This window comes from Haliotis rufescens, unplaced genomic scaffold (genome assembly GCF_023055435.1).
Source record: "Haliotis rufescens isolate VD_foot unplaced genomic scaffold, xgHalRufe1.0.p SCAF_8, whole genome shotgun sequence".
Lineage (NCBI taxonomy): Eukaryota > Metazoa > Mollusca > Gastropoda > Lepetellida > Haliotidae > Haliotis > Haliotis rufescens.
The window spans coordinates 44546967-44560029 of NW_025964372.1; the positions used below are offsets into that span (position 1 = coordinate 44546967).

General features: G+C 42.1%; 1 protein-coding gene and 1 long non-coding RNA gene across 2 annotated transcripts; both read left to right on the plus strand.

The window, feature by feature from the left end:
- Positions 1–6356: 6356 nt before the first annotated feature.
- Positions 6357–8263, plus strand: LOC124125026. Its single transcript, XM_046488343.2, has 2 exons — positions 6357–6442; positions 7571–8263. The coding sequence occupies exon 2, from the start codon at positions 7592–7594 to the stop codon at positions 8255–8257; it is 666 nt and encodes a 221-aa protein (XP_046344299.2). The 5' UTR covers positions 6357–6442; positions 7571–7591; the 3' UTR covers positions 8258–8263.
- A 2586-nt stretch (positions 8264–10849) lies between these two features.
- Positions 10850–12618, plus strand: LOC124125036. The gene is made up of 3 exons (XR_006859585.2): positions 10850–11037; positions 11598–11644; positions 12465–12618. It is a non-coding gene; the product is annotated as an uncharacterized LOC124125036 (long non-coding RNA).
- Positions 12619–13063: the final 445 nt, after the last annotated feature.

Genomic DNA, 13063 nt, shown 5'->3' on the forward strand with positions numbered 1-13063 from the left:
GTACGCAACAGACTGGGAGAGGCTGGACTTTTTGAACGAAGACCTTTTCGACGTCATGTATTGACCCTACGTCATCTGGCGGACCGTCTGCTTTGGTGCCAACAGAGGGTTAGATGGGCACGTGCAAGGTGGAGAAATGTACTGTTTACTGACGAGTCCCGTTTCCTACTCACACGTGCTGATGGGCGCGCACGTGTCTACAGACGTCGGGGTGAACGTAACGCCGCCAACTGTGTGCAGCAGGCTGTCCCATTTGGCGGCGGGAGTGTCATGGTATGAGCCGGAATTCATCACGGTGGTAGGACGCCTCTCGTGCATGTGGCAGGTGCATTGACAGGTGTGCGTTACAGAGACTTGATCCTACAGCCTTACGTTCTTCCTCACGTCAACGTTCTTGGCGGACAGTTCCAGCAGGACAACGCTCGACCGCATATTGCACGTGTTTGTCAGGACTTCTTACAGCACAACAACATCCAGATATTATCTTGGCCAGCCCGGTCACCAGATTTGTCCCCGATTGAGCATCTGTGGGACGAGTTGATCAACGCGTTCGCAGAAGGAATCCACCGCCCCAAACACTCCCGGCGCTTCTTGATGCACTTCAGCATAGATGGCAGCACATCCAACAGCGTGTTATTGACAACTTGATTGCATCTGTGGTTCGTCGGTGTCAAGCGGTGATTGATGCACGTGGTGGGCACAACCGATACTGACATTTTCTGTACCCCTGTGACATTAACTGTATCGTGTACGTGTGTCTGTCTAGGTGACACGATTAATGTTTTGAACATTGTGTACATTGATCTTCAAACAGTGTTTCAATTATGGTTTCTGTGTCCTTTTTTGAAACAATCGCATTATATTACATTTTGAAAGTCAGTGTCAAGTTTCTTTTTTTGAAGAGTACATGTATATGTTTGCAAAAATATATACTCTGCAAAAAAGAAACGAAAAAGTAGTCTTATCATAGATCGCTTGTCAAAATGAGAGTATCTGACCAAAACGACTTTTAAAAAATAACAAAAATAACTTCATTCTCCCCCAAAACTAACTCTCAGTAGCGCGTATGTCACCGTCGTCTCATGCTCCCAATAAGTGCCAGGGTGGTTGACAAGGGAGCAGTAAGAGCATTGCCGAATTTCTGCAGATTTGGAGAAGAACAGGGCGTCGTGAGAGGGCGATCTACAGCTCGTTCCACATGTGGTCGACAGGGTGGAGATCTGCAGACCGTGCTGGCCACTTCATGCGGACAATGGTTTCCTTCTCTGTGTAGGCACCAACGATCCTGGCACGATGAGGTGGTGCGTTATCTTCCAAGAGGATGAAGTCCGGTCCGATTGCATCGGTCTCACGTACACATCCAGAATGTCACCCCAGCAGCTGTAGCACATACCTGTAATCGTGCCCCGTTGTAGGACATGGAGATTGGTTCGTCCAGCTCTACTGACCTTACCCGAAATCATGAGTGAACCCACTCCATTGCGGTCACGTTTGGTTACGTTAGAACCCTGAAATCTGTCTCCTTGTCTACGCCAGTCGTGCATGACGACCTGTGACGTCTAGACAGTATCTCGACTAATCCGTAAAATACAATAGAGCCTTGGTCTATCTATTGACGTGCCAATGACTGCATGCCTTTGCCCGTTCATCGCGAAATTGAGGTACTTCAGGGGTGCCCCATCATTGTGTATTTGGATATTTCAATCCTTATTCGTTGGATGAGTTTTTGATGAGATTGAAACTACATCCTTAGCAGATTTTGAGTTGTATACATTTATGGTGCAAACGTTTCACGTATGGCTTCCCAACGCATAGTTTACTCGAATCAATTGTTTACCTCGTACTCTACCACGGATTTTGAGAATATTAGATTCTGATTGGTCGATCGGGGGTTTAAAAGCATAAAAAGATGCCTCTGACTGAAACAGTTGATATGACTTTCGCATCACGGCGGAAGCTGATTTCCAGAAAATGACTCCTTTCTTAATTATTGTCATTTTGAAATAATGATACAATTATGGGTTACAGAATGCAGAGTTGCGGTTATTACAATCTTTAAAGAATGTGTGATAATACATTTTTGGCAGATATTACGATAGTAATCGACGAAGCTAGAATTGTTCCCAACACATGTTTGACTCGGAGCCACTGTTTACCTGGTATTATCGCGTGAGGTCCTTATAACGCTGACGTGTGACAGAAAATAACTTCCACAGTAATCACTTATTTATGTTTACGTAATCAATTACGCCTTATGTGAGATGGGGACCCATCGAGTCAATATCTGGGACAAGCACAGGCAATGATATCTTCCGCGTAATTTCCAGCTTCGTTGGCCACAGGTGACCTAGTGGTTTGAAGCATGTTTCTCAGAATCTCTGCACTTGTACACAGCAGAAAGTATTTTAAAAGTAACATATCGTTTTTAGTTGCAACAAAATAAATACGCGTGCTATCGTGTCTGGTCCATCGCTGGATTGTCGGTCCATCGCTGGATTGTCTGGTCCATCACTGGATTGTCTGGCCCATCACTGGATTGTCTGGCCCATCGCTGGATTGTCTGGCCCATCGCTGGATTGTCTGGTCCATCGCTGGATTGTCTGGCCCGTCGCTTGATTGTCTGGCCCATCGCTGGATTGTCTGGTCCATCGCTGGAATGTCTGGCCCATCGCTGGATTGTCTGGTCCTTCGCTGGATTGTCTGGCCCATCGCTGGATTGTCTGGTCCATCGCTGGATTGTCTGGTCCATCGCTGGATTGTCTGGTCCATCGCTGGATTGGCTGGTCCATCGCTGGATTGTCTGGTCCATGGCTGGATTGTCTGGTCAATCGCTGGATTGTCTGGCCCATCGCTGGATTGTCTGGTCCATCGCTTGGCCCATCGCTGGATTGTCTGGTCCAGTATCGCATGTGTGAAGGCCCCCGTCGTATGTCAAGAGAACCGCTGTGCGGCGTTAGGCAACAAACAACACCTGTTTCTCCAATACAAAGTGTGTAAGTGGCGTTTTTATAGATCGAGCAGGGCATATTTACCCTTTACGCGAACACCTGGTGTCATCACTGATTTTCAGTATCTAGTTATATAATTTTCACCGCTATCAGCCCTACGCCCGAATCTGTTTCAGCGGATAATGAAGACTATTCTCTGACGTTGACGTCATGTGTTTGTCAGCATCACGAACACTACTGCGCGTTTCACCAGACTCACTTCGTGGTAATCTCACGAATCAAGTGAGTGAGTGAGTTGGGTTTAACGCCGCGTTTAACACTATTCCAGTTATATCGCGGCGTGTCAGCTTAATGTGAGAGGCAAGCCCGAAGTGACGCAGGTCTGAGACGTTTACCACTTCGGTGAAACCCGCGAACACGGGTATGGTGCTGACAAACCTAGAAACATAATCGGGGCGAACCGGGATTCCAACCTATAATCATAGGTTCCTGGCGTACCCAAGGAACGCAACTCTGCACAGCGAATCGCGGCGCCTTAGACTACCGCCCCCCCCCCCCCCCCCCCCCCTTCGAAGTCTGTCTGCAACATACACGGTTTCACCAAAATTGTAAATGTCTAAGACCAGCATCATTTCAGACCTTCCTCCCACATGAAGCCGACACGACGTGATACAACTGGAATACTGCTCAAAGCGGCGTTAAACTAAACTCACTCACTCATTCTCCGTTTCCTTTTCTTTTGGAACAATCTGGTTATACAGTTTAAAAGGCATTTAATGTATGTTCATGAATGTAAATATATGTTTGTGAAACTTAATTTCACTTCATGTAAAATACAGACGAATGCCTAAAAACGTCGCAGGTTTTGTTCAAAAACAAATTGGAAAAACATTTGATGAATATTGTGTGTGAGGTATCTTTGTTTATATGTACAGATAGATAGAGGTTATCACGCGAGTGTGTTTGGGGATGGTAAATATCCTGCATTAGGAATAAACATTGTATTGGCGAGCTAAATACATAGTGTTTATTCCTAATATAGGATATTTACCATCCCCAAACACACAAGCGTGATAACCTCTTTATCATATAATGTCATTCTTTAATTCTGTGCTTCAAAATCGCTTTCCCTCTCTCACAAACATTACCTAAACATTGCGAGTTTTCCTGGAATGCGCGCATTAATATTTTTTACGTCACAGGGTAAGTAATGTGTCAGTCGGACAGTGACAGTAGCCAATATAGTTCCAACTGAGATCTGTTTCTTATACAGTGGCGAAGCAACATATATGCAAAACAACAATTGTTTTTACTTACATTTCGCGGCAATCCATCGGTCTGTCCGCTAGAGTAACTGCCCTTTGTCAAAGGGAAGCTACTCTAACCCTAGTCTTATGAGACGTCACGGCCATGGTCAGACGTTGTTGACCGTCGGTCTGTCCTGTCATAACGTTAAGAAGACTTTAGTGTAGTCAGATGTACACACAGCGAGAAAACGAAACAAGGTAACAATTCAAACATATTTCGGCCAAATACAACTATTTTAATTTGTGGAGAAGGTTTCAAGCCACAGAGGTCTACAAGCACAGATGTGGCTATTGATCCCGCTTGGCAAGGCCTCGTGCCCACGCAAAATTGTTTCGAAATTTATATCGCCAAAGTTGCCAAAACTTATAAAATGCCTTAGCTACGTCACAGTTAGACAATGATTTTCAATATATTAGACTGTTCTTATGATAATGATAGCAATTATCACTGTAGTTTATCCAGATTCCCGATGGTTAATTCTGACTCGATTGCCGAATGACGAGGGCGACGCCATGTTTGTGTATAAACAATGAAAGTAGTCCTACTTGACCTTTGATATTTGCATCTCTATCCGCATATGACCCCAACGGATATCGTTTTTATCTGCTGTAGACTATTGGCTTTATCTTGCCGAGAAACCTACCCATTATATGATAAAATTAGATATGTACGGATCGATAAGCCTTTATAATTTCCCCTTTTCGTGTTGCTATTTTGAAGATAGTTAAAGTACTTAATCATAAAATACTGAATAAAACCTACACGCGATGAAAGAGACGATACTATGACTGTATCAGTCAATGGATGGGTGAATCTGGTGTTATGCCGCTCTTATGCTGGTCTTAATATGCCAGTATTATTCCCTCTGGGGACATCCGAAACGAGCTTGACACTTGCGCCATGTGGAGAATCGAACCCGCCTCTTCGGGGTGATGAGCGAACGCTTTAACCACGAGGCCGACCGCCCTATGATTAAAGATAGTCATCGAGCCATGCCATAGGACTGGAAGACCTAAAATGACAAGAAGTCACAACGAAATTACTTTTCTCCAATCAAAATCTACTCACTGCAAGCCGTTCGTGAATTGAGAGCTTCCTATAATATTTGTGATAGAGAAGAAAACAAATTTATGTGTCAACGTACTGGAATATATGGAAGCCTTTTAGGGCCATTTGTTTTCTTAATTTTTTCGATACTATCATGAAATTTCAAGATACTATCATGAAATTTCAAGATACTAAGTTGAAATTTCAAGATACTAAGTTGAAATTTCAAGATACTATCTTGAAATTTCAAGATACTAAGTTGAAATTTGAAGATTATTCACTTCAAACGTATTTTTACATCTAAGGATGTTAAAAACTTATTATCTTAAAATTTCAACTTAGTATCTTGAAATTTCAAGATAGTATCGAAATTTTTTTTTTTTTAAAAATGGCCCTAAAAGGCTTCCATAGGAATATTTACAACTTAATCATTTTGCTGTATAGGAGCAGTCAACAGTTACTCAAGCGATATGAGTTCATCGTAATACTCAGCACAGCCTGTAAGGTTAATGTATAAACTGGGGGCACGGTCGAGTCGTCTAAGGCGCCGCGATTCTCTGTGCAGAGTTGCGTCCCTTGGGCACGCCAGAAACCTATGATTGTGGGTTCGAATCCCGGTTCGCCCCAATTATGTTTCTAGGTTTGTCAGCACCATAGCCGTGCTCGTGGGTTTCACCGAAATGGTAAACGTCTGAGACCTGCATCACTTCGGGCTTTCCTCCCAAATTAAGCTGACACGCCGTGATATAAATGGAATACTGTTAAAAGCGGCGCTAAACCCAACTCACTCACTCACTCACCAACTCACTCACTCATGGAGTAGTAAACGTTGTAAATCAGACTCCGAGATGTTTTTTAATCATCTTGACAAAAACACATGTTCATTCCAATTACATCTGCCACACCTGCTGAAAACACTCACTCACTCACTCATCTATATACGTTTGAATCTATATCAACATACACACTGATATTAGCACGTGACGTTTTACGTCATGCGATAACACTTCCCAACTTCCTGGTGATATGATATAAAGTTAACATTGAGGACAGATCAGCATTACGAGGTGATGCGAGCTGTACTGCAAGGGATGTCACCAGGGCTGTCGTGAGCGATAGCGCCTGTTTACACGATTCTTGTAAGTATGCATGTTATATTTACTGTTTAAATAATTAACGTTAAATCAAGTGGCATTTCAGGTTTGGGGACCTTATTTACATTTAATATGAACTGATTTGGCCATTTGGTTGTCATTTCAACAGATGAAATTTCAGCCTTGGTTTCAGCTTCTGTTGGTTTAAAACCTCTCCTTTTTGTCAATGTATTTTTGGTTAACAGGACGTGGAGTCCAGACTTTCCTGAGGTCCAGGATATATTTTCTCAACATTATACTCTAGGTTTCTGTTTGTCAAATAATTACCGGGCACATTGGACTTAGGTTTGTGATGGTGTTGTGTTGTTGAGGTTGGGATCCAGGTCAATGGTGCAGATCCACTGGATCCGATGACTGACATGATGCTTAGAATGCTCTGATTGCGGGTGTCTCGTGTGTCGGTTGATCTGTGGTGTTCTGTGAATCCTCAAGTTCATCCTTTCTTGATGCTACAGCTTCTAAAATGTTACATAAAGATACTTTACCCTAGGTGTGTGTTATCATCTTGAATCAGTATGACCTAGATTACCCCACAGTGAAAACTGTCAGAAAAATTTAAAAAAATTATTACCGAACATATCCACGATTTACATAAAGACCCTACATCCCCACGTGGCCAGGGGTTGTGGGACATTTTCAAACATTTACAATATAAGTATGCGATACTATGCAATGAGAGAAGGTAAGATAGATATGAATGTAGGTAGGAGAAAGGAAGGATAGATGTAGAAGATATAGAAGTGGTATTTTTGTGTTTCTAAATAAATACGTAGCAGTACCAGACAATTTGTTTCGAAAAGATGCGTTATCACATCCATGTAGGAAGTTTTCAATGTCACTATATTGTCTTATTATTTTCTTCTTGTTCTTGTGGGAGGGGTTTCTTAGCCAACAACCTGTAGTGAGCTGAGTTTAACACTGCTTACAACAGTATGACAGATATATGTCAGCCACTGCTTCATGTGTGAGGACAATCGTACTTGATGTTGGCTTATCTGTTTGGTGAAGACAGCCATGACCTGTTCGATGCTGACAGAAAAAAACAGTGATTATTTAAATAGATTAGCACACAAGCAAACAGCCCTTGCAGTCATTCAATGTTTTCACTTGTAGCACAGACATACACCAACAACTATGGACAACGAGGCGGTTGAGACGTTTCCTTTCTCGGATTGCACTGAAACCAGCTTTCTGAAAAGAGTCAGCATTGAAGGCCAACTGAAAGACATCCATCCCGACATTACAATTAACATCGACGAGACTCAGGTCCGAGTAGAGGGGTCAAGGAATTCCGTGTACGATGCCAAAACATTCATTGCTACCATCTTGGGGGAAACTGAGTTACGTGACGTTACTGTGACTGTTCCATCGCGCATCAAACTTTTCAAGAAGGATGTAACTCGTAGATATATTGGAAGCAGACTGTTACGAAATGCCCTTAATGCAGTGTACGATGTCTACGAAGACAGGATCAGGATCCGTTGCAAGCATGACGAGTTTTGCCGAGTTCGGGATGTCATAGACGCTTCCATCGTCAGTGAAGAGGTTGATGCCTCTCTTGGTGTACACCTCCGTCACAGACTTCAAGAGTTCAGAGATTATACAGAAGTGGACGACAATCCAAGGCGTACTCGCCTCTCAGTACATTCAGAGAAATACGACTCGGTGAAGAAAATCGTGGATGTTGTGATAAATGAGCTAAACGAGGAACCAGGTGTTCTTCGCCGACGCAAAGCTGATAGTGAGTTTGTTTGGAATTCTCCGTGTGTGTATGTGTGTAAAGTGTATATGTGCATGTAATGTGTAGTGTGTTTCTAGTGTGTGTGTAGTCTGTGTGTGTGTGTGTGTGTGTGTGTGTGTGTGTGTGTAAAGTGTATATGTACGTGTAATGTGTAGTGTGTTTCTAGTGTGTGTGTAGTCTGTGTGTGTGTGTGTGTGTGTAAAGTGTATATGTGCGTGTAATGTGTAGTGTGTTTCTAGTGTGTGTGTAGTCTGTGTGTGTGTGTGTGTGTGTAAAGTGTATATGTACGTGTAATGTGTAGTGTGTTTCTAGTGTGTGTGTAGTCTGTGTGTGTGTGTGTGTGTAAAGTGTATATGTGCGTGTAATGTGTAGTGTGTTTCTAGTGTGTGTGTAGTCTGTGTGTGTGTGTGTGTGTAAAGTGTATATGTGCGTGTAATGTGTAGTGTGTTTCTAGTGTGTGTGTAGTCTGTGTGTGTGTGTGTGTGTGTAAAGTGTATATGTGCGTGTAATGTGTAGTGTGTTTCTAGTGTATGTGTAGTCTGTGTGTGTGTGTGTGTAAAGTGTACATGTGCATGTAATGTGTAGTGTGTGTGTAGTCTGTGTGTGTGTGTGTGTGTGTGTCTGTAAAGTGTATATGTGCGTGTAATGTGTAGTGTGTTTCTAGTGTGTGTAGTCTGTGTGTGTGTGTAAAGTGTATATGTGCATGTAATGTGTAGTGTGTTTCTAGTGTGTGTGTAGTCTGTGTGTGTATTTGTGTGTGTAAAGTGTATATGTGCGTGTAATGTGTAGTGTGTTTCTAGTGTGTGTGTAGTCTGTGTGTGTGTATGTGTAGTGTGTTTCTAGTGTGTGTGTAGTCTGTGTGTGTGTGTGTGTAAAGTGTATATGTGCATGTAATGTGTAGTGTGTTTCTAGTGTGTGTGTAGTCTGTGTGTGTGTGTGTGTAAAGTGTTTATGTGCATGTAATGTGTAGTGTGTTTCTAGTGTGTGTGTAGTCTGTGTGTGTGTGTGTGTAAAGTGTATATGTGCATGTAATGTGTAGTGTGTTTCTAGTGTGTGTGTAGTCTCTCTGTGTGTGTGTGTGTGTAAAGTGTATATGTGCGTGTAATGTGTAGTGTGTTTCTAGTGTGTGTGTAGTCTCTGTGTGTGTGTGTGAAGATTTCAAGACATATAATTCATTTGTTTGAAATCAGGTAAAGAACACTTTTATCTACAGTAGCCATCCAATATGACCTGAGTGGACATTAGTTTTTCTCTATCGTTTTCTTGAACAGATAAATATACAAGCCTTCAACCATTACACAATCTAATAGTTGGTACCTTATTAATTAATTCTTTTGTTATTTGTCATTATTTGATAGTGATTCATAAACATAGGATTACTCCTACGCATTATAAATAAATACATTTCTATTAATATCATAAATAAGATAATAGATTCTGAAGACAATCGTTTGGATCGTGTCAACACTTATTGTGTATATGTATTACACTGTAGTCAGTCGTATTCTAGCTAGTCTGGTCCAAGGAAACCGGCAGTTGATAGCTTGATACAACCAGCCAGGTGTTTCATCTTGATTGTTTCCCCGGCGCTAAAGAGTAGAACAGAAGACTGGGATATTATCTACCGCTGAATATGCACCCGAGGTACCCACCAATTGTCTAAATTAGCAAGTGGTTGGAATCTGCAACTGGACAAAAAAGGGCCGTTGGGAAGCCTAGTGGTTGAAGCGTTCGCTCGTCACTTTGAAGTCTGGCATCTACTCCCTCCTGAGTACAATACGGGAAGCTTCATCTTGGTGCCCCTCTCCTTGATGTTGTTACTGGAACAGATATAAGAGCGCCCTAAAATCATACTCACTCAGAAGATGTGTTAGGTCTAGTGGCGAATGTGTTTTAATATGTGCTTTGTTATGTATGAACATTTGGAAGATGCAAATATTAATTAACATATGTAGGGAATGAAGTTGTTTTTCTTTTTTAAATGAAAAATAACTCAATATTTGTTTTGTGCAGTTGGATTTAACGACTCAGATGAGGATCAGGTAACAAAACAAACTATTCATTTATCTATTTTACATATTTATTTGTTTTTTTATCCTCACGCGGTAATATTTCAGTTAAATCACGACGGCCGGTAAGTTGTAAAGTCTGATTCAGACAAACCAGTGATTGATATTATGACCAACTATGACAAGAAATTAACCAATAAATCAACTCCAGCTATTGAGTAGTCTTAAATGACCATCATAAGCTACTTGGGACGCCCCCACACCCCCACCCCACCCCACCCCAGTGTTGTAATATCAAAAAGTAAATGAGCGAGTAACTATATTTATTTTCTAACTGTGGAAACCCTCCACTTATCCAATCCCTAATACCCAGGGGCGGTCGGATTACCTAGTGGTTAAAGCGTTCGCTCGTCACGCCGAAGACCGGGGTTCGATTCCCGACATTGGTACAATGTGTGAAGCCCATTTCTGGTGTCCCCAGCCGTGATATTGCTGGAATATTGCTAAAAGCGGCGTAAAATCCAACTCACTCACTCACTCACCTAATACCCAAATTTCAGCAACCACCCTGACATCCAACGAACCTCACCTAATCCATTACAAAACTTTACCATATTCTGTGTGGCTTCTTCTCTAGGTCAATGGTGTTGGCGGTGCTGCAAGTCAGGATGATCCCCTCACCCATCAAGAGAAGTCAGTGTACACCGAAAGGCTTGAAATCCGGAAACCTGGCATCGAAAATATTGCAAAGTCCGATCAATTTCAAGCATTTTTGGAGGAAACTGCACATGGAAAAAACATCAAAGTGGCGCCATGTCATGTCAACGAAGGTAAAATGATCTACCTTTTGTATTGTTTGTTTATTGTTTGACGCCCCACATGAACTAGTACATCACGGCAGCTTGTAAATAATTGAGTTTGAACCAGATAATTCAGTGGCAACGATCCACGCCATAGGGGTACAAGCCTGACCACATGGTCCATTAGGTCGCTATCTACGACTAGTGATGGCTTCAAGGGAATTGGAACAATCGTCATGAAATGTGTTTATCAGCTTGTCTACTCCATACAAATCATCAGTTATATTTATATGAAAGTGACAATGTCTCTCACGTCTATGGACGCCATTAGGACCATATACATGGTATTTTGTTCTTTCTCTAAAAAAAAACGTAAAACGTTGGCGTTTAATTCAAGGCACTATGCTGAAATTCAAGGTAATTTGTCGAAAATTCAGGATACATGTTTAAAATATTTATATGTATTCAAGATACTAACTTCAAAATGTTATCTTGAATTTTCAAGAAAAGAGTAAACCTTATATGTCTCTTCAGTAGAAGATGCTTCAGAAATTGTTGTATTTTCTTCACATGGCGTTTCTGTTTTTCAGAACAGGGGCGGATCATCATTAAGCAGGGCACGCTTGAGGCTTTAGAGGTAACTTCTGTGTCTACAACTGAAAGTCATGTGATGAAAGAAAGTGGCTGATATAGTTTGGGTTGGATGTGTCAGCTATAAGACTCAATCCAGTGATTGGTATTAGCCTGACCACCATATCCATTCGAATGTCTTGTATGATAAACGTAAACTGTCGGGGAAGAGAGTATAAACCAACTGTTGTTGATGGTTACGAATGAAACAAACAAGAAATTGTTATTTGATAGTGATGTATTTGACACAGTGACATTGTTTTGTACCATCGGTTTGCAGTGTGTCCGCCATCGGTTTCAGCCAAGTAACGTTTTGATAATGGTTAAATTGTGTGGTCAAATTCTAATTCAATTGTACACTTTCTTATTTTCTGCTAAAAGTAATTTAATTGCATTAATCAGAAATGTCCAGAAACGTTTTGTCAGCAAGGGGCTTCCTGAACACAGCATTCCTCACAGGCACGTTGTTTTCTGTCAGTGCTTGTATGGTTGAGTGGTTAGAGTGTATGTCCTGAGAGCGGAATGCCAGTGGCTCCATCCCCAGACGGCGTCTATGAAAATACTTGTTGTTACCCTGCTGCGCTTGGCATTATGGGGATATAGGGAGGACTAGACAACTGGATGTCATGGTCACTGGATGTCATGGTCATTGGATGTCATGGTCACTGGATGTCATGGTCATTGGTCACCCGAGGCATGGTATCTGAGTGTCCATGACGCCACGAGTCCAAACAAGTACATGCAAACAGAAAAACGTTTGTGCACGTCGCTATGTAATACTAATTTTAAACGCGACTTTAAAACCCATTTCACCTAACCTCTTTCAGTTTAAGGTGGATGTGCTAGTGTGTCCAGTCTCCAAAACGTTGGACCTGAGTAATGGCGTGGTGGCAAAGGCTCTGTCTGAAGCTGCTGGAACAGCTTCATGTGGGAGGAAAGCCCGAACTGATGCGAGTCTCAGACGTTTACCACTTCGGTGAAACCCACGAGCACGGGTATGTTGCTGACAAACCTAGAAACATAACTGGGGGGAACCGGGATTGGAAACCCACAATCATAGGTTTCTGGGACGCAACTCTGCACAGCGAATCTCGGCGCCTTAGACGACAGGGCCACCCGTGCCCTCATTTCTGCTAAGAATATTATCCAAGAAACATCAGCGCCGGGTCACCAAGCAGTGGAAGTATTGTTACTGTAATAGCCATTATACATTTGGATCCGTAAGTGTAAATCTTGAAATACGCAGTTCGCGAGAAACCTTTAAATAAATATGTACTGAAAGAGAACAAATAAATTGTACGATTCCGACTGTTTATGAATCACTTTCAAATAGTGATGATATCATTTGTTCACGAACAGGTGAGTGTATCCTGCACAGGCAAGTGAATTGTTCACCTGATAAAATCTAATGCGAGTAAGATACTTA